This window comes from Neofelis nebulosa, chromosome 3 (assembly GCF_028018385.1).
Source record: "Neofelis nebulosa isolate mNeoNeb1 chromosome 3, mNeoNeb1.pri, whole genome shotgun sequence".
Lineage (NCBI taxonomy): Eukaryota > Metazoa > Chordata > Mammalia > Carnivora > Felidae > Neofelis > Neofelis nebulosa.
In genome coordinates this window covers 106,867,819-106,892,791 of record NC_080784.1, presented here as the reverse complement: position 1 = coordinate 106,892,791, position 24,973 = coordinate 106,867,819, and the positions used below count along the sequence as shown (strand labels likewise).

Genomic DNA, 24,973 nt, shown 5'->3' with positions numbered 1-24,973 from the left:
AAAGAGTAGCATTTTTTTTCTGGGACACCTGGGTGTTCAGTTGGTTGAGTGTCTGACTTCAGCTCAGGTCATGGTCTCATGGTTGGTGGGTTCAAGTCCCACGTCGGACTCTGTGCTGACAGCTCAGAGTCTGGAGCCTGCTTCAGATTCTGTGTCTCCCTCATTCTCTGCCCCTCCCCCACACATGTTCTCTCCCCCCCACCCTCTCTCTCTCTCAAAAATAAATAAACATTAAAAAAAAAGAGAGAGAAAGAGTAGCATTTTTTTTACCTTCTATACTCATATAGGTAAAAACAATGACACTCTGCTTTAAATGTCACAGAATAAAATGTTTTCTGGGTTGTAAAGTAAATTCAAATGGAGGTCAAATGTATTGGTACCACAAATTCACACAACATCTCCATATTTCCCATTTTATGCCCACTGCAAATGTTATTCAAGTGAAATATAGACACATAGATACATTGACAAATCTCTCATAAATAAAGCAAAAATTTGAACTAGTGGCTGAGTTAATATATATATGTATATTATATGGTATTAAAATTTTTCCTGTAATAGACAACTTGAAGTATCATTTTGCTATTGTTGTTGAGCTATACTGAAAAGTGTAGTTTTGAATATGAATGATGAGAGACTGCCTCTAACAAACATTAGAAAAGAGCTTACACATGTAAGCATGATTTTCTTAAGTCTCTCAACAACTGACTTTTGATACATTTTGGAGAAAAGGAAGGGAAACAAAAGTCATAGAATTGAAGCTACTATAAAAATAACCAGAAGGTTAAATTTTAAAAGTCTCATTTTTCAGAAATACCCAAAATGGTAATAAAAGTCTTACTTATTAATTTCATGACTGCATCAGTCTGCTGGTAGCTATTTAAAGTTACCCTCAAAGTATTTTGTTTGTGAAAGTTCTAAGATTTAATATATGTTCAGGCAGAGTGAATAGAAATACAATTAAATATCCTTGATCACAGTTGAAGCTTTTCATATGAAAGCCAGCAGGACTTATTCTATAGAATAAAGGATATCACTGTTTCCTCTTATTCATAGTTGTAAGTAATTAGATTTTTTTCTAATTCATTGTATCCAGTTTTAATATAACCATTCCCTCATCTCTGCTACTTTACCTCAATAAATTTTCTTGAATATTTCTTTCAGTCTCTAATGAATGAACCCATTATATTCATTATTATGATGATTATAATAACTATTATTACTATTCATTCACATGACATTATATATTTTAGGAAAGTACTATTATCACATGAATTATTTTTATGATCTTTTTTATAGCAGCATAAATGAGACAATGGTTTCTTTGCCATTGAAAATCTCATGCAGAATTATTTCCGTTTGTCAACACTTCACCAACAAAAACTATTTGTATTCACTTGAAGCAGTGGCTTTTAAAAAGCCCATTCTGCATTCCAGACCAATTTAATCAAACCTACAGAATTTACATTTATTATAAAGAAAATACTGTGATTTTGTTTTCGATGCATGGATTCAATCTAGGTCAGCTGCTTCCATAGGAAGAGTTGATTTTATCTAGCCAAACATTGAAAATTTGTCTTACAGGAGGTATTTGATGCTGGAAATAGTACAGTCACTGAATATGGAAAAGGGTTTGACAGTGTTATTGATGGAAAATAGTTAATACTTATTTTAGTAAAAATTTAGTCCCTAGTCCTCTGGAATTATGGCCTTTAATAAATACAAATCAGAGGATATTCACTTAATGCTAATATTGGTGATACATGGATTATTTATATTCTTTAATTTGAAGTACTACATTAAAAGCCAAATTAAGTAGACTCAAATTATAAAATCCCAACCTCCAGAGATTCTGCTGCCACAAAGTATGAATAGGTCGCATAACATGAAGCCATTATGTGTGAGCATCTAGGACATTATTCAGCATCCAACTAATTGCACCAACATGGATATATGGCAGTTGGACTTGTTTTTTATTATGAAATATGTTAAAACCTCAGAAAAAAATGGTCACGTCTTACTAATAACACATCTTCTAATATGCATTAATATAATGAGAGTATCTGGGATATGTCCACAGTTCCAAAACATGTCATGAATTTAAACCCTGTGCAAAGACCACTTAAAAACTAGCATTGCTATGATTGCACTTCCCCCTAGGGTTGAAATAACTTGTGTTTACACTGAAGTTCATTTGCCTTTTTCAGATCAGCATTTTCATGACACATCTGTCCAATTATGGGAATGACCGGCTGGGACTATATACCTTTGTTAATCTGGCCAACTTCATGCAGACCTGGACAAACCTGCGACTTCAGACTCTGCCTCCAGCGCAGCTGGCTCACAAGTATTTTGAGCTCTTTCCTGATCAGAAAGACCCTCTCTGGCAGGTAATATTTGTTCAATAATTAGTATAATTAAGTAATTCCATAAACAAATTTTATATAATCCTATCTGAAAAGTGAAGGCATCTGGGGTGGGGAGGGGGCTACATTTTTGAAATGTTGGTAGATTTGAGAAACTATTTCCTCCTGAATTGCAGTTTTATATTATTGCTTCGTAGTGGGCCAAATTCTCTGTTCCTATGCCCATTAGAAATTATGAAATTCTACATGCTCAGTGGGGGGTTCAATGGAGTCATGTTTTCAGTCAAGAGCAGGGGATCAATTTGCAGACTGCAATAGGCTGAAAAGAGTAGAAGAATGGCAAGTAGGTTGTATGCTAAGCAAGTAGCCAGCTAGTCCTCCTAGAGCACATCTTATATCTCTAATGACTAAATAACATCAGAGGGATAGGGGAGAAGAGTTCAGAACTGACGTCTGCTTTCTGAACCACGGGGTACACCAGCAGCTGGAGAATATGGGCAGCCTTCAAAAGTATTAGTTGGGAATTACTTTGGATATGGGAAAAGTGTTGGGTGGCAAAATTACTGAGCTTTTTAAGAAAAAATATCACACACACATGGCATATGCAAACTGTTCTAGGCATAACCCAGATTTCAAAGCATACATGCTCATGTGTCCCAGAATTGCAGAAACATAATTTGAACTTAAACTGCCTACTCCGTACTCTGGGGAAAGTAATAATCATGGCAAATAATTATTTGGTGCTTATTATGTGTCACATTGGGTTCTTTACTTGTTAACTCATTTAATCCTTAAACTACCCTGTGTGGTAGGTATAGTTATGATCCCATTTTATAGATGAAGAAACCGATGCAGGCAAATGCTAAGACACCTTTACAAGGCCACTGTGTGACAGAGTGGGAATCAGTTCCAGGCCATCCAGCTCCAGAGGCTGTGCTCTTAAGTACTGTTCTAAATGAGAGTTACTAAGCTACTAGAGAGTTGCTAATAGAGCTGATGGCACAGTGATAACAATCATCAGAAGGAGAAGATTGCAGCAAGATCTGAACTACATACTCAATGCATTCAGCTTTGAACATGAGCTAATTACCACCTGAACACGAACAGGTAACTCCAAGAAGAGACATAACTACACATTTCAGTATGTGAAAGTCAGTGGTTGTGGAATTATCATTATATAGTACTTTGCAGTTACTATAATGCACATCTTCCTTCCTTAACCACTGCATAATATCACCAAATGTTAGCCACTGGAAAGACATGCAATTTTCCTGCTGATTTAACACCTTACTTTTAAATTTTTTTTTTAACGTTTATTTATTTTTGAGACAGAGAGAGACAGAGTATGAATGGGGGAGGGGCAGAGAGAGAGGGAAACACAGAATCAGAAGCAGGCTCCAGGCTCTGAGCCATCAGCCCAGAGCCCGATGCGGGGCTCAAACTCACGGACCACGAGATCGTGACCTGAGCTGAAGTCAGACGCCCAACCGACTGAGCCACCCAGGCGCCCCTTAACACCTTACTTTTAAACTGAAATCATTATTATTTTAGGTGACAGGTTTGAAACAACTTTTTTTAACAGCAGCCAAAAAGAATTAGTCATACCATCTGTTGCTTATTGTAAATAAGCAGAAAGTTCCTTTAACTGCACACATATGTAGTATTAATTGAATAGAAGTGCTGTCCTGATTGCCTATATCTGAAGTAGTATTAAAGGGAACTTTTAAGTCTTCACATAATGAGCACTTTGCAGTGGAAATTATGGATGTTCTAGATACATCTTGCATGGTGGGTTTGGTTTATGTACTATACACCAAAAGCAGATCCCTAAGATAGTATTTCACCTTCATTTTACCCTTTTGCTGAAATTTAGTGCTTTTTAGAATCATACTCTGCAAAGTTATAGTAATACATATCTGAAAGGAATCTGCTGTCTCTTTAAATAGTATCATTATGGCCAGATCTGTATCTCTTTGAAGCACAGCAAAACAGCTCAAAGTTATTTAGAATAAAAATCTTACACGTTGTATTTCAATTACTTATGGAATGCTTAGAGTGTATCTTCTTTTAGGTTAGCAGGAAGCACAGTCCCTGCCCCACACTACATTGGAGCTCACTATTTTAAAACACACACATATACACACACATACACACACACACACACACACACACACACACACACACACACACACACAATTAAGATGTAGAATGGCCAAAAGCAGAAAAAATACTAAATCCTCGGTGCTATGAGGCTGTCTCCCCTCCCCCCAACCCCTCAGTAGACACTCAACTTCAGGATGGAAGGGTTGGATGGAAAGGGTTCAGGATGGAAAGGGTTACTTGAAAGCTTCCATGATGCCACTTCAAAGCTTTCATTTAAAAGAAGTCGCATAGCTTTGCTTCCTGGAATATCTTTTCAAGGACAGAAGTTGAAAAACTCTAGCATAGTGGCCACTTATCAAAAAATACATCTCTGTATTCTTCTCCCATTTAGAATCCTTGTGATGACAAACGCCACAGAGACATTTGGTCTAAAGAAAAAACCTGTGATCGTTTACCAAAATTCTTGGTAATAGGACCCCAGAAAACTGGTGAGAGCTTTTTGTTATGATTAACCAAACAGTATAAAATTCCTGATGACTAGACAGTGAGTTCTTGTCATAAACAATTTTCAAAATTCCTGTATATACTGATGGATGAATAACACATTGGTTCTCTGACATAATGTTTGTTTAGCTTGATAATGTATTTAAATGCTTGTCAAGGAATTTTTTAAAGTGAAAAAGATGAAAATAAATGTCACACTGTTTGAATATCCAGCAATTTGGTAGCAAATATTCCTTTTTTGCCAAAGACCTTAATTTAAAAATGTTAACATTTTTAAATGTTTAACATGTTTAAAAAGTGACTGACAGGATTTCATCAAAAGTCGAGATAAACACATATAAGTATCGATAACTCTTTATAATAAATCCCTTCCAGAAAAACAGCCTCTTCCTGCCATCTTCCTGATATAGTTTATCTCTAAACTATTTCTTGCAGAGATGACTGTTTTCTAAAAATCTAAAGGATGTTTGACAAGCAGAATTCCAGACATAAACAAAACTTTGTGCTAACAAAGGCATTTACTCATACCCAGGAGAAATCTTAAATTGGCATGCAATTTTTGTGCCTTTTCTTAAATTGGCATGCAATTTTTTCTCCCCATAAACTTCTTGTTTCTTTAAGAATCAATATTACAATGAAACCCAGTGGAAGCTTTAAAATGCCAAATATCCATGCTCTTTCCTGCATGATAAATTATTTGGGGCTCTCGGATTCTGGCTTCACAGAAAACAGCCATTTCAACCATATCCCTTTCTAAGGGGAATACCTTCCGTCTCCTCATTTCTCTAAAAATAACTGGAGAAAATTTTATGTAATGTACACAGAGAGGTTAGCCTATTCATTTTCTCTTAGTCCATTTGCCAATATCAATCTGAAAACAATAATGAATATGATAAATACTTTTCTTGTCCTTGTTTATTTCATTTGGCCTTATGTATTTTAAAGTCAAGAGGCAGCTAGAAAAATATCTAAAGTAAAGTCTTTTCAGCGAACTCCCACTGTCATTACTGATCATGTCTCTCTGAAGCGTGGCATATCGAGTTCACTCCAGAAAGCCCTGCAGGAAGGGCTGCCTCTTGTTTCATGCTAGATGTGCAGACATTTAAAAATCATGGTCAGATGGAAGAATCAGTACTTGCCATCTTAAACTCAGTTGTGTTTCCAAATGTTTATGTTACAATTATATATGACATTTACCTTTGGAAGAAAATTTTTTATCTCCTTTTTATGGAAACTAATTTTTTTCCCAGTTCTGTAGTGGTATAATTTACATGCAATAAAAGTCACCAATTTTAAATGAAAATTCTGATGAATTTTGACAATTGTACACAGTTGTGTAACCACCACAACATTCTGTCTCAAAAACAAAACCAAAAAAACCCCACTTCTGTCTCCCTAAAAAGTTTCTCCACCCATGTGCCTTTGCAGTCAATGCCCCTCCCCCATCCTCAGTCACAGGAAACTACTTTCTGGTACCATAGTTTTGCTTTTCTAGAATTTCATATAAACGGAAGAGTAAAATGTGCAGTCTTGTGCATTTGACTTCTTTCACTTAAGATAATGCTTTTGAGATTCATCCATGTTACTATGTATATCAATATTTTGTGAAGTTGATGTTTTAAAAGGATAAACATATCTTCTCATCAGTTACATAAAAATTAAATAGCTTCATTTTAACTTTAGTTTCATCAGAAGCATTTTTCTGAATAATTTTGCATAGATGTATATTCTTACGCATATTCAAATATTTTTAGTGTTGAAACTGACAAAAAATAAAACTGAAGCTTTATGAATGGTTATTTGAATGTGTGTGTCTGTGATTAGGTGGTTGTTTTACATACATACACACATTAAACACATTCAAACACACACACATAGGACAGGTTATTCAGACCCAAGAATAAGTGTAGGTAAAGACAGAGTTCAGAAACCGCAATCTAACAATTTTCTGACCACTGATAAATTATATAATACCTTTTACTGACTATGCAAACAATTACATGTCTATTTTTTCAGTTTGTCTTATTATTGCTGGTCATGCTATTAAAAGCAAACAATATGATTGAATAGAATTCTTAAAAATAAAATTCAGAAAAGAATGCTTTCAGTTGATCTAAGAAAGGAACTAATTCTCTTTTCTTTTTTCACATTATAATGGTCATACTTCCTATCCTCACAAAGACTTTTTTTTTCAATTTTTAAATGCATTATTGAATTTTTATCTCATAAAAGCTGTTATTTTAAAAAATACTTTACTAATATTGAGATATGAAGCTATTTAGGTACTTTTATACAGATTGTCTTACTTGACCCTCATAAAACCCTGACAGCTAAGTGTTTTTCCCCCACTACACAGATAAGAAAACTAAGTCTCAGCTTAGATATTTTTGTTCACATTCACACAACTGATAAGTGTTAGAAATAGAATCCTGATCCTAGAATTTACCTGACTCTAAACACCATGTTCAAGAAAGCTTTACTCTACTACGGATTTCAAGTAATGGAACATTTTTCCCCCAAATAAGTTTTAGATTTTGTTACACATTTCTTTTAAGTTGTGATTTTCAAAGTGTACTGAATCAGAACCTCTGGGATAGGGTTCGATTCTCTGTGTTTTAACAAGACCTCCAGGTTAGTCTAAGGCATGCTAAAGTGTGAGAACCACTGTTTTAGGTCAAGCTTGTGAAGAGCATTTTTATTTTGTATATCATAGATTACTATGTTTCATTCCTCACAGGTACCCATGGGTATAGATAAAATGTTCATAGTTTGGCTAAGATATAATCTAGAAACACTGCCTCTTTCAATTCATTGTTTTAGACAATTTTGCTATTGACAGAGTTATTTTAACAAATTTTCTGTTGTGTTGATATACTAGATTTAAGTACAATATTAAATAGAGCTTGTCAGAGAGATAAGAAAATTCAAAATTTAATACAGATGGCAACATGACATTATTACTAAGCAAAATCAGAAAGTAATTTCTCCAAGTGAGAGAAATGTTATAAGGCCATGTCTGAAGACCACTGCTAGCTATTATTGACCTAGAGTATAATTCACAGGTCCCGCTCCATCAGATTGTATAATGATATAAACTACATTAGAACAGAGAAGTGGAAACTAGAGCCTTAAGAAGACCGAAATATTTTAATAGTATGATTTTATAAACACAATTACAATTACAGCAAGCATGTGGTTAAATTTTAGGCAAACTGAACTCAGATTGTCTTTTTCTTGCAGCAACCTAATCTGTACCCTTTAGCTCATAATTTAGGCTCTAAAACACTAATTTTACAGTCTATGACATTGCTCATTTTGGAAAAAAAATCATACTCTTGATCCCCAATAGCCACAGATCCATATGGGCACTTGTGATATGCCATTCTCTTTCCAAATTGCAAATTTTATGTTATATCACTAAGAAAGGACACAATTTTTTTCCAAAAACCTATTTTTGATATCACATTTTTAAGTAAGCATATTCAAATTTAAACAAACGTGTTGAAAGTTTAAATTGTGTCTCAAATTTAATCAGCTTTCATAGGCCTTAGGAAGAACTTATAGGAGAACTCAGCTACATGATTTTAGTGATGTAATATCTTCTATTAAATAATGATGTCTTTCATTCATATAATGCTTTATTAATACCAAAATATCTTCAGGTTCAACATATCTTTTCATCCCCAGAGAAAGTCTATGAAATAAGCAAGGCAGGTGACTTCCCACCAAAAAAACCAAGCTAAAAGCCAAGTCACAGACCAAATCAGTGATTGAGATGAGGTCAAAAACCAGTTCTCCTAGTCCCTGCAACAAGCCTTTTCTCACATCACACTTAACTCCATTTTTCCAATATGCCTCTTTTAAAATGCTGATTACCTATTCAGTTTAATTCAAGGAGTACTAATATGTATCTGTTTGGATCATTACAATACTTAGTATATTAATGACTTTGAAATGCTAATAGTAGGAATCTGTTTTCATTTAATTAATTTCTAAACCTCTATTGTCTTTTCAGGAACCACTGCTTTGTATTTGTTCCTGGTTATGCATCCTTCCATCTTTAGTAACTCCCCCAGCCCAAAAACCTTTGAGGAGGTACAGTTCTTTAATAGAAATAACTACCACAGGGGGATTGATTGGTAAGATGGGTTATTAGTATAAATCTAAAAGTATATATACTATGCACAGTATAAAAATTAGTGCTAATATTTATAAACATAGAAGCTTGTAGCCACAAATAAAAGTTATCCTCTGTACCTTGGAAATGGAGTCAATAAAATGAAGAAGCACAGAAATTATTCACAAGAAATTTTTCTCAGTTTGTTATGGGACTCATTGCTTCAAGAGGCCCACATGTAATCTGAATTTGCATTAATTATCTTTGATGCTTATTACAGATACGAAGTTAGAGAAATACTGTTAACACCCAGAAATTTCATTCCTCTCTCTTCTTAAAACACTTTCATAGCTTTCTCTCCCTGTGCACTTTGCATTAAAGTGATGCTACAGTCCCTCTATATATTTTTTTTATTTTGCTTTGGCATTTTAGGTTAAAAAAATAAATAAATAGAACTAGAAATTTGTGTATATTTCATGAATAATGAAATAAATGAAATAAGTGAAATAAAGCTATCAGCAATATTTAATTTTTGGTCTTGAATTGAAATAAGAACTATATCAACCATGCAAGGAAAATAGTTAAATTAAAAATAAAAGTTAAAATGTCAAATACATACACAATATAATAATATAGTAGGAATATATGTTGCAAATTAACATGTTAATCACAAAATATATCTGCAAGTCTTGCTGTTAAGGTACAAATTCTAGGCAGAAAGTGATATGAAAGAATGGAATTTTTATAATAATTCTAGGGCATGAGCATAAACATTTTGCATGTATTTTAGCATAAAGGGTTGTTATATATTAACTTCTGTTGTCAAATTGCATGATCTCAATTTCATAAGTATCATCCCCCCTCAAGAGTTGCTTGTGTGTGGTCCAAATGGAAAGAAAAGAAATGAGTTGAGGATAATTTGAGCACCTACTAGGAATTACATATATTCTAACTGCAATATATTTCACTGCCAACTCTTCAAACAGGGCTTGATATTGATTAATTGTATTGTGTTAAATAACAACTGTGAGAACCAAGAAAGCATCAACCACTTCAGCTGCTATTTGACCACTGACTCAAATATATATGCCTGTGTACAGTAGAATAAAAATATGTTAACATTAGGACTAAAGGGAGTGATTAAAAGCTGCTTTAAAAGTGGGGGGGGGGGGTGGGTGGGCGTGCCTGCATGGCTCAGTCGGTAAAGCTTCCGACTCTTGATCTCAGCTCAAGTCTTGATCCCAGGGTGGTGAGCTCAAGCCCCACACTGGGCTCCACTCTGGGTGTGAGGCCTACTTTAAAAAAAGAAAAAAGTGGAGAGGAATGCAATACTTGAACTCCCTGGGATTTAAGAATATCTCTAAGAAAAGGGGTGCCTGGGTGGCTGAGTCAGTTAAGTGTCTGACTCTTAGTTTAGGCTCAGGTCATGATCTCACAGTTTGTGAGTTTCAGCCCCACATCTGGCTCCTTGCTGACAGTGCAGAGCCTGCTTGGGATTCTCTCTCTCCCTCTCTCTCTACCCCTCCCCTGCTCACTCACTCTGTCTCTAAATAAATAAATAAATAAATAAATAAATAAATAAACTTAAAAAAAAGAATATCTGTAAGAATAGTCAATTTTTAAAAAGTTGTTCAGAAGTCAGTAATGTATATAAGGCACTATAACAGGACAAAAAGTCCCTTAAGCAGTTTACAAAAAGATGACATAAATAAGTAGAAAGCTAATGATTTTAAGTCCAACTCACTAAAAACACCTCAACTGCAAACACTTTTGCATTGACAAATTATATGTTTATAAAAGACAACACAAGTAACAAAAGTACCTGCAAATGTCAGTCTATCATCAGTAACTCTGGCTTTGCTGTCAATGATGTCAGATGTATTCACGGCCCTCAGGCTGGCCGTGTCTCTCTGTGAAGTGTCAGCACCTCCACAGTCCCTTTGGGACCACAGAGCCATAAAGTGGAAGAGTTTGATAGTAGGGCTCAGCATGCCAAGGTGGCTTACAGAATTAACACAGGCACAGTGAGTCTGGACCCATGGAACTGCTTTTCCTAGAAAACTGGGGAAAACCAGGGCTGCCTTAACTGACAGGCAACCTAAACACAAGCTGAGGACAAAAGCAAAGTAGGGCAGATGAAAATGAGAACACTCCATCTTTGGTAAAATAGCCAACATTCACAATCAGGAGATCAAGAGAAATGTTTGATTCATACAGACACTTAAATTTTATATTCTGTGGTTTGGTATTATTTTTTATAATTACATGGGGATGAAGTGAAGGCTTGGACTGGTACTTGGGGAGCCCTAAAATCCTGTTAGCACTTAGAACTTCTAAATGTCTTGATCTAGCTGTGAGTTAAATCACTTAGAAATACTCACAGTCAACCCAAGTAACAAATAAATGTGGAATATTGCAAAAATCACATCTTTCAGTAAAAAAAGATGGTGAGATATTATGAATGTAGCCAAGCTTAAACGAGGCAGGCATTCACTTTTAACTAGAGTAGTTTACACTCTAGTTTGCTCACCAGTTCTTTAGATAATCTGAATTCATATTCCCCAGATGTTACCTATTTGTACCCTGAAAATATGAAGCTGAATTCTTATTTACCTGTTCATTCATCAGACATTTTACAAGTGCCTCTAAGTGCCAGCCACTACACTAGAAAAATGTGGGCATACTGGCAAACAAGAACTGGCCCCTGCTTTTTCCATGAGCCTCTGGGGCCAGGCAAAATCAATACATTATAGGTCCAAGATCCAGAACTGCGTGAAGAGGGTTTTAAGGTCTAAACTGTTACAGGTATAGAGAGGACTGCTGGGAAAGTGGGACCATTTTTAGAAACTAAAAGTTACTCAGAATTCAATACCTTCTGCCCTTCTTTTGTGATTTTCTGAGCCTTTCTCAGAATAAGCAAGGCTGAGACAAGCTTGGACCAAATAAGGTATCACTAGACACTTGGGATAACCTTAGCATCTCTGGAACCAGGGTGAGGATCTAACTTAAGAAATATCTTAAAATGTGGCACTTTCTACAAATAGACTATACACCAAAACAGCAGATCAAACTTTCCAGAAATTTTTATATATCTGTTTCCCCCTAAAAGGATGCCAGAATGACATATCACCAAGGCAATTTCCAGAAAACATAAAAGGATTTCTTTACTGCCCTGAGTTTCAAGACATCACTTTGTTGTACCAGCCAAACTTTGCAATATGTTAACAACTGGAATCCTACCAGAAGCTTTATCGTGTGAGATGACTAAAAGAAAACAACGTACTGCATAAAGAAGTCATCACAGAAATGCTAATGACTCTCTTGCTCAGTAACTACTGAACTACCCTATCTTGGTAGCCCAAAGTCATGATGGCTTATGAACTGAAGAGGGTGGGAGTGGAGGATGAAGCCATTATGATCAAATGTAAGAAACCCTAGAAGTTAAATTTGCACGTGCTCTCCAAAAAAGGCTCTTTTTCCTTTAAAAGTTGTCCCTTAGTCCCTCAGAAATATCTGTCATCACATGCTGAATTAGTTTATATTTGACAGCTTTTGTACAGATGAGACATTATACAAATTCTGTTATGTCTTACATTTCTGTGCGTAAGGCTTTAGCTATTCCTATGTTCATCCTGCTGGTGATTTACATTCTCACCCCACTTAAGGATATAGGACCTGACCTTGGGAAATTTGATAGGATTTTATAGAGATATGTACATACTTTTTAAAATTTTATGAATATTCTAAAGAATATAAATGGCTCTAAATGGAAAAAATGTTAAGCAAATAGGCAATGTTTATACCAGATGTGTTCTGCACTTAAACATTTTATAGTTGAATGCAACCACAGCACCACATTAGTGAGAAGGAAATTATTTCACTTGTGATGGAAGTTAAAAACAATTTGTCTAAGTCCTTTTAGAATGTCTTTGAACTGAACATATCATCTGTTTTGATCAAATTTTCCTTTTGGTTCAGCACTCACACATTTTTCTCTGTAAAGTATTTCTGCATTTAGATACATTTTATATAGTTAGGATGATTATTGTTCCAGTTTGATCATTCTGTGTCTACATTTTTGCTATCTCCCATACCTTTTTTTTTTCTGATAGTAAGCAAAACAAAAAGAAAATGTATTTAGAAAAGCATTCTCTAAATACATTATTAGTGTTCTATACACTTTTCCCTTGCAAACTGTATAGAACAGATGCCTTATAGAAAAAGGCTTTTGTTTAGGAAACAAATGATTTGTGGGATACCTGTGACATCTACAGTCACCAGAGTATGAGTAGTTAAACCAGTCTTATTTTGAGAAATATTTCTTTTCTAGGTATATGGATTTCTTCCCAGTCCCATCTAATGTCACCACTGACTTTCTGTTTGAAAAGAGTGCCAATTACTTCCACTCAGAGGAAGCTCCTAAAAGAGCAGCTTCTCTGGTCCCAAAAGCAAAGATCATTACCATCCTCATTGACCCCTCAGACCGAGCATATTCCTGGTATCAGGTAAGAAAAATACAGACAGAATCTAACAGGTAAGAAGGGGACTATGAAGAAGGGGAGATGGTTTGCAGCAATAGCAACCACCTCAGGGCTCAATAAAAGAGTAGATTTGCTAGTTTTATATCTGCATAAAAGTGGATAAAGTTTTCTTTGTTTCTGGAGATACTTTCTCAAGTTTTTTTTTTTTAATTTTGCACTAATTGAATAAAATATATTAATGAAATGAAAATATAACAAAATATTATGTATTTGGATGTGCATATGTGCTTCTACACATCTGCATTTTGAAAAAAATAGACTAAGGGTCCCATTTCCTTGGAAACTATAAAGTTAAGATAAATGTGAAATGCTGTATTCAGAAACTCCTTACCTGTATTAGACTAGTATTGCTTCTAACCAGAGGTCTACACCAAGACACATAATAATTAAGATGGCAAAAAAGTAGTGATAAAGAGAGAATTTTTAAAGCAGCAAGAGAAAACAGTCATATACAAGGGAAACTCCATAAGTCTATCAGCTGATTTTCAGCAGAAACCTTGTAGGCCAGAAGGGAGTGGCACGATACATTCAGGAAAAAACCTGCAACCAAGGTTATCATTCAGAATAGAAGGAGAGATTGTTTCCCCGACAAAAAAAAAAAAAAAGTTAAAGGAATTAATCACCACTAAATCAGCCTTCTGAAAAACATCAAAGAGAATTCTTTGAGTGGAAAGAAAAGGCTATAATCAAGAGTAAGAAAATTATGAAAAGAAAAAATTTCACAGGTAAATGCAAATGTATAATAAAAATAGTAGATTAATCACTTATAAAACCAGTATACAGGTTAAAGCACAAAAGGACTAAATCAATTATATCCACAAAAATCAGTTAAGGGATTCACAAGATAAAAGGATGTAAAAGTGTGACATCATATACATAAGATGGGGGAAGTAAAAATTTAGTGTTTTTAAGATGGGTCCAAACTCAAGCAACCACCAACTTAATATAGACTGCTATATGCATAAGATGTTATATATGAACCTAATGGTAATCACAAATCAGAAATGTATAGTAGATACCCAAAATGATAAAGAGAAAGGAATCCAAGCATAATAAGAAAGAAAGCCATCAAACCACAAAGGAAGAGGACAAGAGAAGGAACAGATAAGACCTATAAAAACAATTATAAAACAAGTAACAAAATGGCAATAAGTACATACCTATCAATAATTACTATAAATGTAAATGGACTAAACGCTCCAATCAAAAGACACTGGGTGACTGAATGGATAAAAAAGCAAGACCTATCTATATGCTGCCTGCAAGACACTCACTTCAGACCTAAAGACACATACAGATTGAAAGTGAAGAGATGGAAAAACATTTACCATGCCAAAAGAAGCAAAAAGAAAGCTAGGGTAGCAATGCTTCTTATATCAGACAAAATAGACTTTAAAACAAAGACTGTAACAAAAGACAAAGAAGGATACCACATAATGACAAAGGTAATAACCAAAACAAAACAACGAAACCAAAAACTCCTTATCTGAAACCCTGCACCTGGGTTGGAACTAAGTCTGCTTCTCTGTACTAAAGTGAATGCACATAGCTCTGATCTTGCAGGTAAGAGTGGTACATTCCATTTCCACTGATAGGATTTCAAACAGATAATTCATGACAATCTATAATATTAGAGAATAAAGTTTCTCAGCACTGGGTCCTTTTGTTATTTAACAAAAGTAGTTTTTCCATATTCAAAAAGGAAGAACAGATTGTCAGGAAAGGTTTTGTGGCTGAGACAGAGTAGGGGAAAGCTCATAATAAAGCAGATGGAATCTTAGATAGGCAGATTGATAATAATCTGCATAATAGGAAGTGAGACAGCCTGGAAAGCCGAAATCCACAACTCCACACTAAGCATTGACGCCAGACTCCTACAGCCATCTTTTAAATCATAGTATACAGCAAATTGTAAATTGACTGATTAGATTTTGTGCCTTTTACCTTTTCTACCAGGTATCTGGAGAAAAGAGAAATAAGCCTTAATTGACTCAAAGAGAAAAGAAAATTGGAACTTGGCAACCACTTAGCCCCTGAGAAATTGAGAATTTACCATAAAAGGAGGTTTCAAGGCTGTAAGCTAACAAAATGTCCCAAATATTATAAATAAATCACTCTGTACTGGCAAAATGCAGGCCTTAACAAAGTCTAGTAGTGTTTGTAGTGTAGTAATTTGAATCTCAATTGCAGCAAATTTGCTATTCAACTAGATGTGGTAAACATCCACAAACCTACCACTAAGCCTGAATATTTATTGGTCAATTTAGGGAAAAGGTGATTTCTTCAAACCCATGGGCCTCAGCCTGAGCCATTATGAAACACTTTCCTATTTGGATTGCTGCTTTCTGCATTTCTGTACAATAAATGATTCTGATTAATCACAAAGGAAGGTTACCATTAGGTAAAATAATCTTGGCTTTTAGATGCTAGGTAGTATATGATAAAAGCTGTGTATTTCAGATAATGTACATGTCAGAGTTTCAGGTAGTTTTTCCATTTAAAATAGCCAGTAGGGCTTTTCTAATCTAAAACTGCATTCTAGATGGAGCAAAACTGTGGCAGAACCAGTAGAGTGCTTGTGTATTATGGATACTCAATGGACATAACAAATGGTTTGCTTATGGGCTGAAAGGGGGGCATTAATGCAACTTTCAAAAGTTTACATTCAGAATAAATATATACACTAAGAAAACAAGTCAGTAAAGTTAGTTAAGGAAGCCTATCAATAAGAATTCAGCCTCTGCCAAATAAGTTCTCAAAAATATTCCCTCATCAGTGTCATAAGTTTAAATCCTGATGCTCTAAGCAAACATTTTCATCCCTTATTAATTGCAAAACAAATAACTCTCCAGCAGTGAGTCACTCCTTCCTTTAGCTTTGAGACTTGTCGCAGAGATTGGTTTTTAATTATTCATGTCTATAGTTCAAGTTAGTTTAATTATCCACCTTTTCATCATAGCATCAGCGATCTCATGAAGACCCTGCAGCTCTGAAGTTCAGCTTTTACGAAGTGATCTCAGCTGGTCCCCGTGCACCCTCCGAGCTTAGAGCCTTGCAGAAGAGATGTTTGATCCCAGGGTGGTATGCCAGCCACATTGAGAGATGGCTTGTTTATTTCCCTCCCTTTCAGGTATTGAGCAATAAGAATTTCCATCATGTTACAATCTCATTAAGTTGATGACTTTGCCTCCAGGATAGAGGAAATTTTTACTCATTAAAACATTACTGGCTTTTACTCTTTAGTTGTAAATAATAAGACTGTGGCAAGGAATAATAGTTAGGCAGAGGTAGACACACTGTTTAATTTTCTTTCTAAAAGTATTTCAGGATAATTCTCCCTGCTGTATTTTCTTTTTTTTTTTTTTTTTCAACGTTTTTTATTTATTTTTGGGACAGAGAGAGACAGAGCATGAACGGGGGAGGGGCAGAGAGAGAGGGAGACACAGAATCGGAAACAGGCTCCAGGCTCCGAGCCATCAGCCCAGAGCCTGACGCGGGGCTCGAACTCATGGACTGCGGGATCGTGACCTGGCTGAAGTCGGACGCTTAACCGACTGCGCCACCCAGGCGCCCCAACCCTGCTGTATTTTCCAGTGCATACCCTTCCTGATTGTCAAGAGCTTCAAAAGCTTCATATCCCTGATTCTTATTCTGTGAATAAATCTTGAGAACATCTTAACCAAACAAGGCAAATAATGTTTTTAAGTGTCATTATTTCCCTTTGAACCACCTTGCTGAATTTTTCATGAGCTTTGTGTTTTTCTTGCCTTCTTTGCTTCTCTTTTTTGCTAGACATCAACCTAGATTGCAAACTCAGCCCCTCCATTAGATAGCTTAAAGCAGTCCAGTCACATCGGACGTAGTGTATGCTTGTGTATCTAGGACTGTGCTGTCCAGTGTGATAGTTGCTGCCACATCTGGTTATTTAAATTTCTACTAAAAATATATAAAATTAAAAATTTAGTTTCTCAATGACATTAGCCACATTTTAAATGCTCCATAGCTACCTTTTAGACACCACAGCTATAGAACAATGCCCATAGTCACAGAACATTCTAGGGAACAATGCCAGTCTAGACTGAATAGAAATATTGGAGAAGAGGTATGAGCAGAAGTTGCACTGCACTCTTTGTGGTCTTTCATTATGGTCACGTGTCATTCTATCTTCTGGGCCACACCCCTCCCTCATTAGAGTAACAAGCAAACTCTTCCCCTCAGTCAGTTGAAGAACTTCTGTCCACATTCAGGTTCTCTGGGAGTCTTGTCTTTTTCTCCAAATGGATTATCTAAGTATTTCTTAAAACTTTACAGTGCTACTCCTTTGAATGGACTCATGGAGAATGACATGTCCTCTGTGTCATTACAGCTGGTCTTATTACAACTTTTCTTCTTTTCTACAGTGCTCCTTCCAATCTTGAATGATGTAATCATTGTTTTGCCTGTTGTTGGTGGGGTTTTCTTAAGATTTTTTTTAAGTAATCTCTATACCCAACATGGGGCTTGAATTCACAACCCCAAAATCAACAGTCATATGCTCAACTGACTGAGCCAACCGGCACACCAGTTTTGCCTATTTTAAACTTGGTTTCCATTTGTGATGTGTAATCACATTTCTTAAGCTCATTTTGGTCCCCTCAAATGGCTTTTTTGTTTTCATAGTATTTTGGGGACTTCTCAGATTACAAAACCTAAGTACACTTAATCAGTGTGATTTATTTCTTATTCGAAGTCATTAATGAGATTGGTCTGGTTAAGTCTAACAACAATGTATGCAAATGCCCTCAGTAGAATGTCTCTTATTGACTAAATTCAGAGTGCACGAATTTTTAATTATACAGTTACACATCTATCCTCAATGTGTATTGTCTTTTTTTTAATTTCTCTGGTAATTTAGTTGCTAATTATTGATGGGCAACAGCTAAGGATGGATCCTGCTACAGTGATGGATGAAGTACAGAAATTTCTAGGAGTCTCTCCTCATTATAATTACTCAGAAGCTTTAACGTAAGTTTATATTCTAATTAACTTATTGAAGTTTCATTAGAGAACTGGTTTTTTAAAAGCTGCAGTTTGGTGATGCAACTATTATGTTGGCTTCTCCTTACGTAACTGATTATTTTCTGATTAGTTTGACATTAACTACTTGGGAATGAACTTTTCAGCAGTGTGGCAAAGAAATGTTCTAAATCCTCTGTTGATTTCTAACTATGAAAGATTTCCCCTAGAAGGAAAGCAGAGAAGCAAAATAATTGTAAATCTTAAAACCAAGAATTAACCCACAAAAGTGGCTACTTAAAAAAAGTCAGTAAGTGCTAAACCTGTGTAACAGACAATAGTGGGAACTCTTGCAAGCATGAAGAGGTGATTAACTGGATGGTTTATGAGCCCTGTCTTTTGTGCAATTTTCAAAAATAATGTCATGCAGCAAGAAATCACCCAGTAGGTGACTGAATAGGCAGAAAGAGATATGCTCTTATTACTCTTACACATACTTCCATGTTTTGCTTTTATGTCTTTTCCCACTGTGTATCTGACCCTGTCACCTCTCCTTTGAAGGCCACAGCAATTACAGCTCTGGTTTGGTTTTCTTTTGCTGCTCTTTTCTGATTTCCTTAGGTAACTAACACCATCTGGGCCAGGACAAGCATAAGGCAAGAGAGGCATTAGTACTGTAAGAAGGCACTCGTTCTCAGGACCCCGCACATACCTGACAGTGAGTGCCTCCTGAAATTTTGCCCCCTAGGTAGCTCTCTTACCTGACTCTGGACTCCACTTAGCATTTGAAATAAGACCTCCATCTTACTTTGTTCATTATAATAGTCAGCAATAATATTCATGAGGGTTGTGTTTGTTCCTATTTCACGTGCTTAGAGCAACTGGAAGGTAGAATTGAATGCGCCATGGACCTGACCTACACTATAATACTTTTTTTTTAATTTTTAGACTCATAGACTGAGCCTTAAAGAAACTAAAAAAACACTGTTACAGAATTCTTCCATTGTATTTCTCAGTATAAAACTCACATCTATAGATAACTGATTTTCTCTTTTCATTGTATACTTTATCTTACAGCAGGTTAGACATTGTGAGTGCCAGGATTCCTTTACCTTTCAGCATCCCTTACAATAAAGATTGGCAGAAAAACATCAAATACTGCTTATGTCTTGCAGAAATCATATGTAGAGACGTATGTAAAAAGGACATTTTGCTTTAGAGGACAAAGGAACTTGACTTTTGAGCTTCCTTCCCAAGAGCCATTTTCTTTTCTTATTGCTGTTAACCTTCTGACCTATGTGTTTTTATACTATGAGTACTATTAGAGCTTTGTGGAGCGTTAGTTCAAGTACTAACACAGACTCCACTAGCCTTAGGTATTTAACTTCCGGCTTGACCTTAAAGAAAGCTGAGTGATTTTAGTTTGCAGTTAGAAATTCAAGTCCACTTTCTACTTTATATCTTTTTAAGTATCTCTTAGAAAAGAAAGCTTTTATTTTCTAAACAGTTTTCTATTTCAAGTTGGCTTATCTTTGGGTCTTTTTTATACAGCATATAGCAAAGCATTGTATTTCAGAAAAAAAGAAGTGAAGTATTCTATAAAGACATAATTTCTTTTTTTATGGAATGGTCCTTGACCTGCATGCTGTGTATTTGTCCCCTTTGCATCCAGCTCAGCAGCAAGCTTTTTATTCACCTCTACTGCCTAGAAAAGGGAGTGTAAACCTAAGAGAAGTAATATCAGAGCAACATACTACATACAAAGAACTGTGGATCGCTTTGCACCTGGGATGTACCTGGCTAAAATTGCCCGTTATGTGATTCTCTAGCCTCCTATGGAGCTCAGTGGGTGAAGTAGCAAAATAAGATATGTGTAGTCTCTAAAACCATGGCTTCTCATCTTGCAGGGCTTTCCAAGCTCTTACCCTGCTGATGGAGATAATGTATAGCCATTCAGTTTCTTTTTATATTTTCTTGTCAATCATCAGTTGGCTTTACACATCTTATAAAAATCAGCAGTGTACCTGTTGTAGAATATTTGGAATTTCATGTCGTTGTCTTAGTCTGAATCATCCTTCACCAAGCCTTTTGCAGTTGTTCTGAATCCTGCCCTGATAACTTAATTACTCTTGGTAAAATAACTGTACTGATAGGTTTTTTTCTGTGGTGCTTTGGACATATTGAGGATCACTGGGGGTCAAACAAAATGTATGTTCTCAGGAATGTCATTTATTGCTTCATATTTTTTTCTGCTAGTGATAGTGAAGACTAGATCTTTGGTACTTAAAAAAATAATTAAACTCCTCTAAGAATGTACTGAACTCCAAGCAGATATGAATTCTCAACTAATCACATAAATCCAGTTTTTTGCACATAGTAGAATAAATGAATTAAACCAGGTCTACACAAAGACTTTACTGAACAGGCTTGGCATGAAAGAGTACTCCAATTTAGGCACTCTATAAACTGATTATCTTCAATATAAAAAAGTCCCTATTTCAAAATTATTTTCAAGAAAAATGTCAATCAGCTTCCATTGTCAAGAGTGTTATTTATTCCTTTCCACAATTGCTAACGAAAGTACTCAAGAGTTCCAAATTTCATACATGCATTGGATAGTCTATGATGCCTTAAAATGACATAGTACTGTCATCATGAATTTTAAATGACGTATTGAATATGAAAAAAAATCTGATTTTCTTGGTCAGAATGGATGTGATTTAAATAAGCAGTATAAGTTTTAAACAATATAAATAGGAACTTCTCATTCAATTATGGTAATCAGCATTTTACAATTCTAGTTCAACAAAACCTTATGCCTAAATTGTAAATTGGATTGATATACTGACGTCATTTTAGCTTTCATGTAGTGTGTTACATAGTGTTTTAGAGCCAACTGATCATTTGAGAGAAAGCAGTAAAAATAATGTGTAGCATGGAATTTTGCTACTTTGTATAAAGTAAAAGGAAAAGTATAATTTTTTTTATTTTTCCATGAATATATGCTCTAATAGTTCTACCTAGCCATCAATGTTCATGACAAGAGGTTTCACCCTTAGAAATACTAGTTAAGGGGAGCCTGGGTGGCTCAGTGGGTGAGGCGTCTGATTTCGGCTCAGGTCTTGATCTCACAGCTGGTGGGTTCGAGCCCCACATCGGGCTCTGTGCTGACAGCTCAGAGCTGGAGCCTGCTTCGGATTCTGTATCTCCCTCTCTCTCTCGGCCTCTTGCCTGCTCACACACTGTCTCTCTGTCTCTTAAAAATAAATAAATATTTACAAAAAAAAAGAAAGAAAGAAAGAAATACTAGTTAAATACCTGAACCTGATATCTTTATTTCTCAGTTAACCTGTTTGTAAACACAAAAGAGACCAGATTGAGTTATATCAATTTTTAATATTAATTTACTGTAAAAACTTTAATAAATGGACAATAAGAATTTGAAGGCCAGGGGTAAATAAAGACTGTGGGTTTGGTTCGGTTCTGTGGATGGGGCTTGACAGTCATAAAGAATTGAAGCTGCCTCAAAATTCAAGAAGCACTTCAATTGTTTCTTTTTTTTTTTAATGTTTATTTATTTATTTTGAGAGACAGAGCATGAGCAGGGAAAGGGCAGAGAGAGAGAGAGAGAGAGAGAGAATTCCAATGTGGGGCATGAGCTTATGAACTGTAAGATAATGACCTGAGCCAAATCAAGAGTCAGACACTTAATAGACTGAGCCACCCAGGGACCCCAAGAAGGACTTCAGTTGTTTCTAATACCATTTCCCTGGCAACCAAATTTATATTCACCAGGAAGTCTTTCCCATCCCATTTTAGATGACTCTTTGTAAAAATGTGCCACATTAAAACCTTTTTTAGTAGCAAAAAAAAAAAAAATAGTAGCCACAATAGGGGCTCCAGGGTCATGATCTTGCAGTTAGTTTGAGCCCCATGTTGGGCTCTGTGCAGACGGCTGGGAGCCTGGAGTCTGCTTCAGATTCTGTGACTCCCTCTCTCTCTGCCCCTCCCCCACGCGTGCTTTGTCTCTGTCTCTCAAAAAATAAATAAATGTTAAAAAAAAAAATTTTAAGTAGCCATGATAGCCAAAATGTGTTGTTCCCTAGACTACCCATGAAAGAGCATCTAGCAGTGGTTAGTAGTGAAAGAGAAGATAGTCTGCTCCAATTTCCTATGATGAATTTGTTTCTCAGAGTGTTCATAACTTTTCAAAATCAATATGCATGTATATGTTCTACATTTATATGTTTACATATATTGCTTCATACCAACACTAGGTGTGAGAGGTACTATTAGCTCCATTTTTCAGCTAAAAAAAAACAAAAAACAAAAAACAAACAAACAAAAAAAAAAAACGGGCACAGAAAGCTAAGCCAAAAGTCACTCAGCATATAAATTGAGGAGTCAGGACTGAAACTCAGCCAATCCACTGGAGCCTGCACTTCCAATCTATTAAGCTCTTCGAGTTGGCACGAGACGCTACAACTAGAGAAAAACAATATTATGAATTTTTATTAATGGATAGTACACCAACAGGAAGTACTTTCTTTAAAAGACTGAAACCTTAAAATGAGCTTTTGAAGTTGTCTCAGACTGTATTATAAAAGAATCCATTTTCAGATGCACAATCACTCTGCATAATAAATGTACAGTCACAGTGATATGATTAAGTTAAAATCACACTGAAACACCACTAGAATGGTTGTAATCCAAAAGGCAATACCAAATGTTAGCAAGAATGTGGAGAAACTAGAACCCTCATATACTGCTGATAATAATGTATAATAATGTGGCAACTTTGGAAAAGCAGTTTTGCAGTTCCTTAAAAATTAAACAGAAGCTTACAAATAATCCAATTCTACTCTTAGGAGTCTACCCCAAGAGAAATGAAAACCTACATCCAACAAAGACTTGTTCACAGAAGCATTATTAATAATAGCCGAAAAATGGAACCGATCCAAATAGTCACCAACCAGTAAATGGATTAACAGAATTTGGCATATCCACACCAGGAAAAAAAAAATGGGGTGGAGGAGGATGTCCAGAAAAGACATATTAGAGACTGAAAACAGATCAGTGCTAGCCTGGGGCTGGAGGTGACAGCAGGGATTGTCCCTAGTGGGCTCTAACGGTTTTGGGGGAATTATAGAAATGTTCTAACACTAGATTGTGGTGATAGCTATACAGCTATATAAACTTGCTACAAATCACTTAATTGAACACTTAAGATAGGTGTTATGATAAGTAAATTAAACCTCGAAAACTGTTAAAAATAAAATGGGCATCAGCAAAATGGTTCATTAAATCATAAAAGCATGTGTGTAGAGAGGAAATTGATTAAGAAAAAAAAAGCTAACAAAAAATAACTTCTGTGTTTGTTCCATAACACCTACATGATGGTGTTTTGGTTTTGAGATTTACCTGCATTGTTTTCAGTTCACTATTCTCCCATGGAAATGTTACTTCAATTTAAAGGCATTTTAAACATGCTTGAACCTTCTAAGTATAATTTGAATATTCCCTAGGATTCACCTGCCCAAGGGTAAAATTAAGGCCACATTATCATTAATATAGGAATGTTGCCAGTTGGAGACTGAATCGTTGGAGAACTTTGATTGTCCCTACCTACATGTCTCTTCCAGTTATTTCTAGACATCAAGGTGATGATGTTTAAGATATTTAAGAGCCAATCCATTCTTGTTTTACTCTAAGTCAACAAAGTTTTATTGAATGACTACTATGTGCAAGACTCTGGGATACAATGATTAACAAAGTATCTCTGCCTCCAGGAACGGCTAACCATAGCAGTAAACAACACATAAAACTTATTTACTTCCTGAAATCCTTTAAAGAAGGGTCCTAGCCACGTCTAGTGCCTACACTTTAAAAAAGGATGTTTCTTGCTGTTCCATCAGATATCAGTGCCTGCAGTAACAGGATTAATCTTAAGGGGTTACTGTTGATATTCTAAACAGATGTAGGGAGATCTTTCTCCATTTTCTATCAAGCTTCTTCAGGTGAGCTATGAAATTGCATTGTTGATGTCTTCAAACTCATAAGGTCAACATCAATCCCTTCACCTGTAGCTCAAGTCACCTGGAAAATAAACATGATCTCCCTTCTGCCTTTCTCTTCCTTTCTTTTCCACTCCAGTACACATATGCCATTGCCTATGAACATATGCATACAGATGCCTGGGCTATATGTCACACACACACACACACGCACACAGTTTTTTTTTTTTCCCTCAATAAAGCCAAGCATGACAGCCTGCTGCATAAGATGTAACCAATTAGCAGAGATGAAAGAAAAACCTATTTTTATTTTGATTCTTAATTATATTATGT

General features: G+C 35.6%; 1 protein-coding gene and 1 long non-coding RNA gene across 4 annotated transcripts in view; one reads left to right on the top strand and one right to left on the bottom strand.

Annotated features, from left to right (window-relative positions):
* Positions 1-24,973, bottom strand: part of LOC131507158 (uncharacterized) — a 237,990-nt gene that overhangs the window by 182,142 nt on the left and 30,875 nt on the right. The gene's annotated exons all lie outside the window — the stretch shown is intronic.
* LOC131507156 (bifunctional heparan sulfate N-deacetylase/N-sulfotransferase 3) overlaps positions 1-24,973 on the top strand; it is a 185,266-nt gene that overhangs the window by 149,156 nt on the left and 11,137 nt on the right. For both annotated transcript variants that reach the window (XM_058721523.1, XM_058721522.1), the window contains 6 exons: positions 2,208-2,390; positions 4,861-4,957; positions 8,989-9,112; positions 13,421-13,595; positions 16,591-16,761; positions 18,526-18,635. In XM_058721523.1, the coding sequence (XP_058577506.1) occupies positions 2,208-2,390; positions 4,861-4,957; positions 8,989-9,112; positions 13,421-13,595; positions 16,591-16,761; positions 18,526-18,635 (860 nt within the window). The remainder of the gene's footprint in view (positions 1-2,207; positions 2,391-4,860; positions 4,958-8,988; positions 9,113-13,420; positions 13,596-16,590; positions 16,762-18,525; positions 18,636-24,973) is intronic.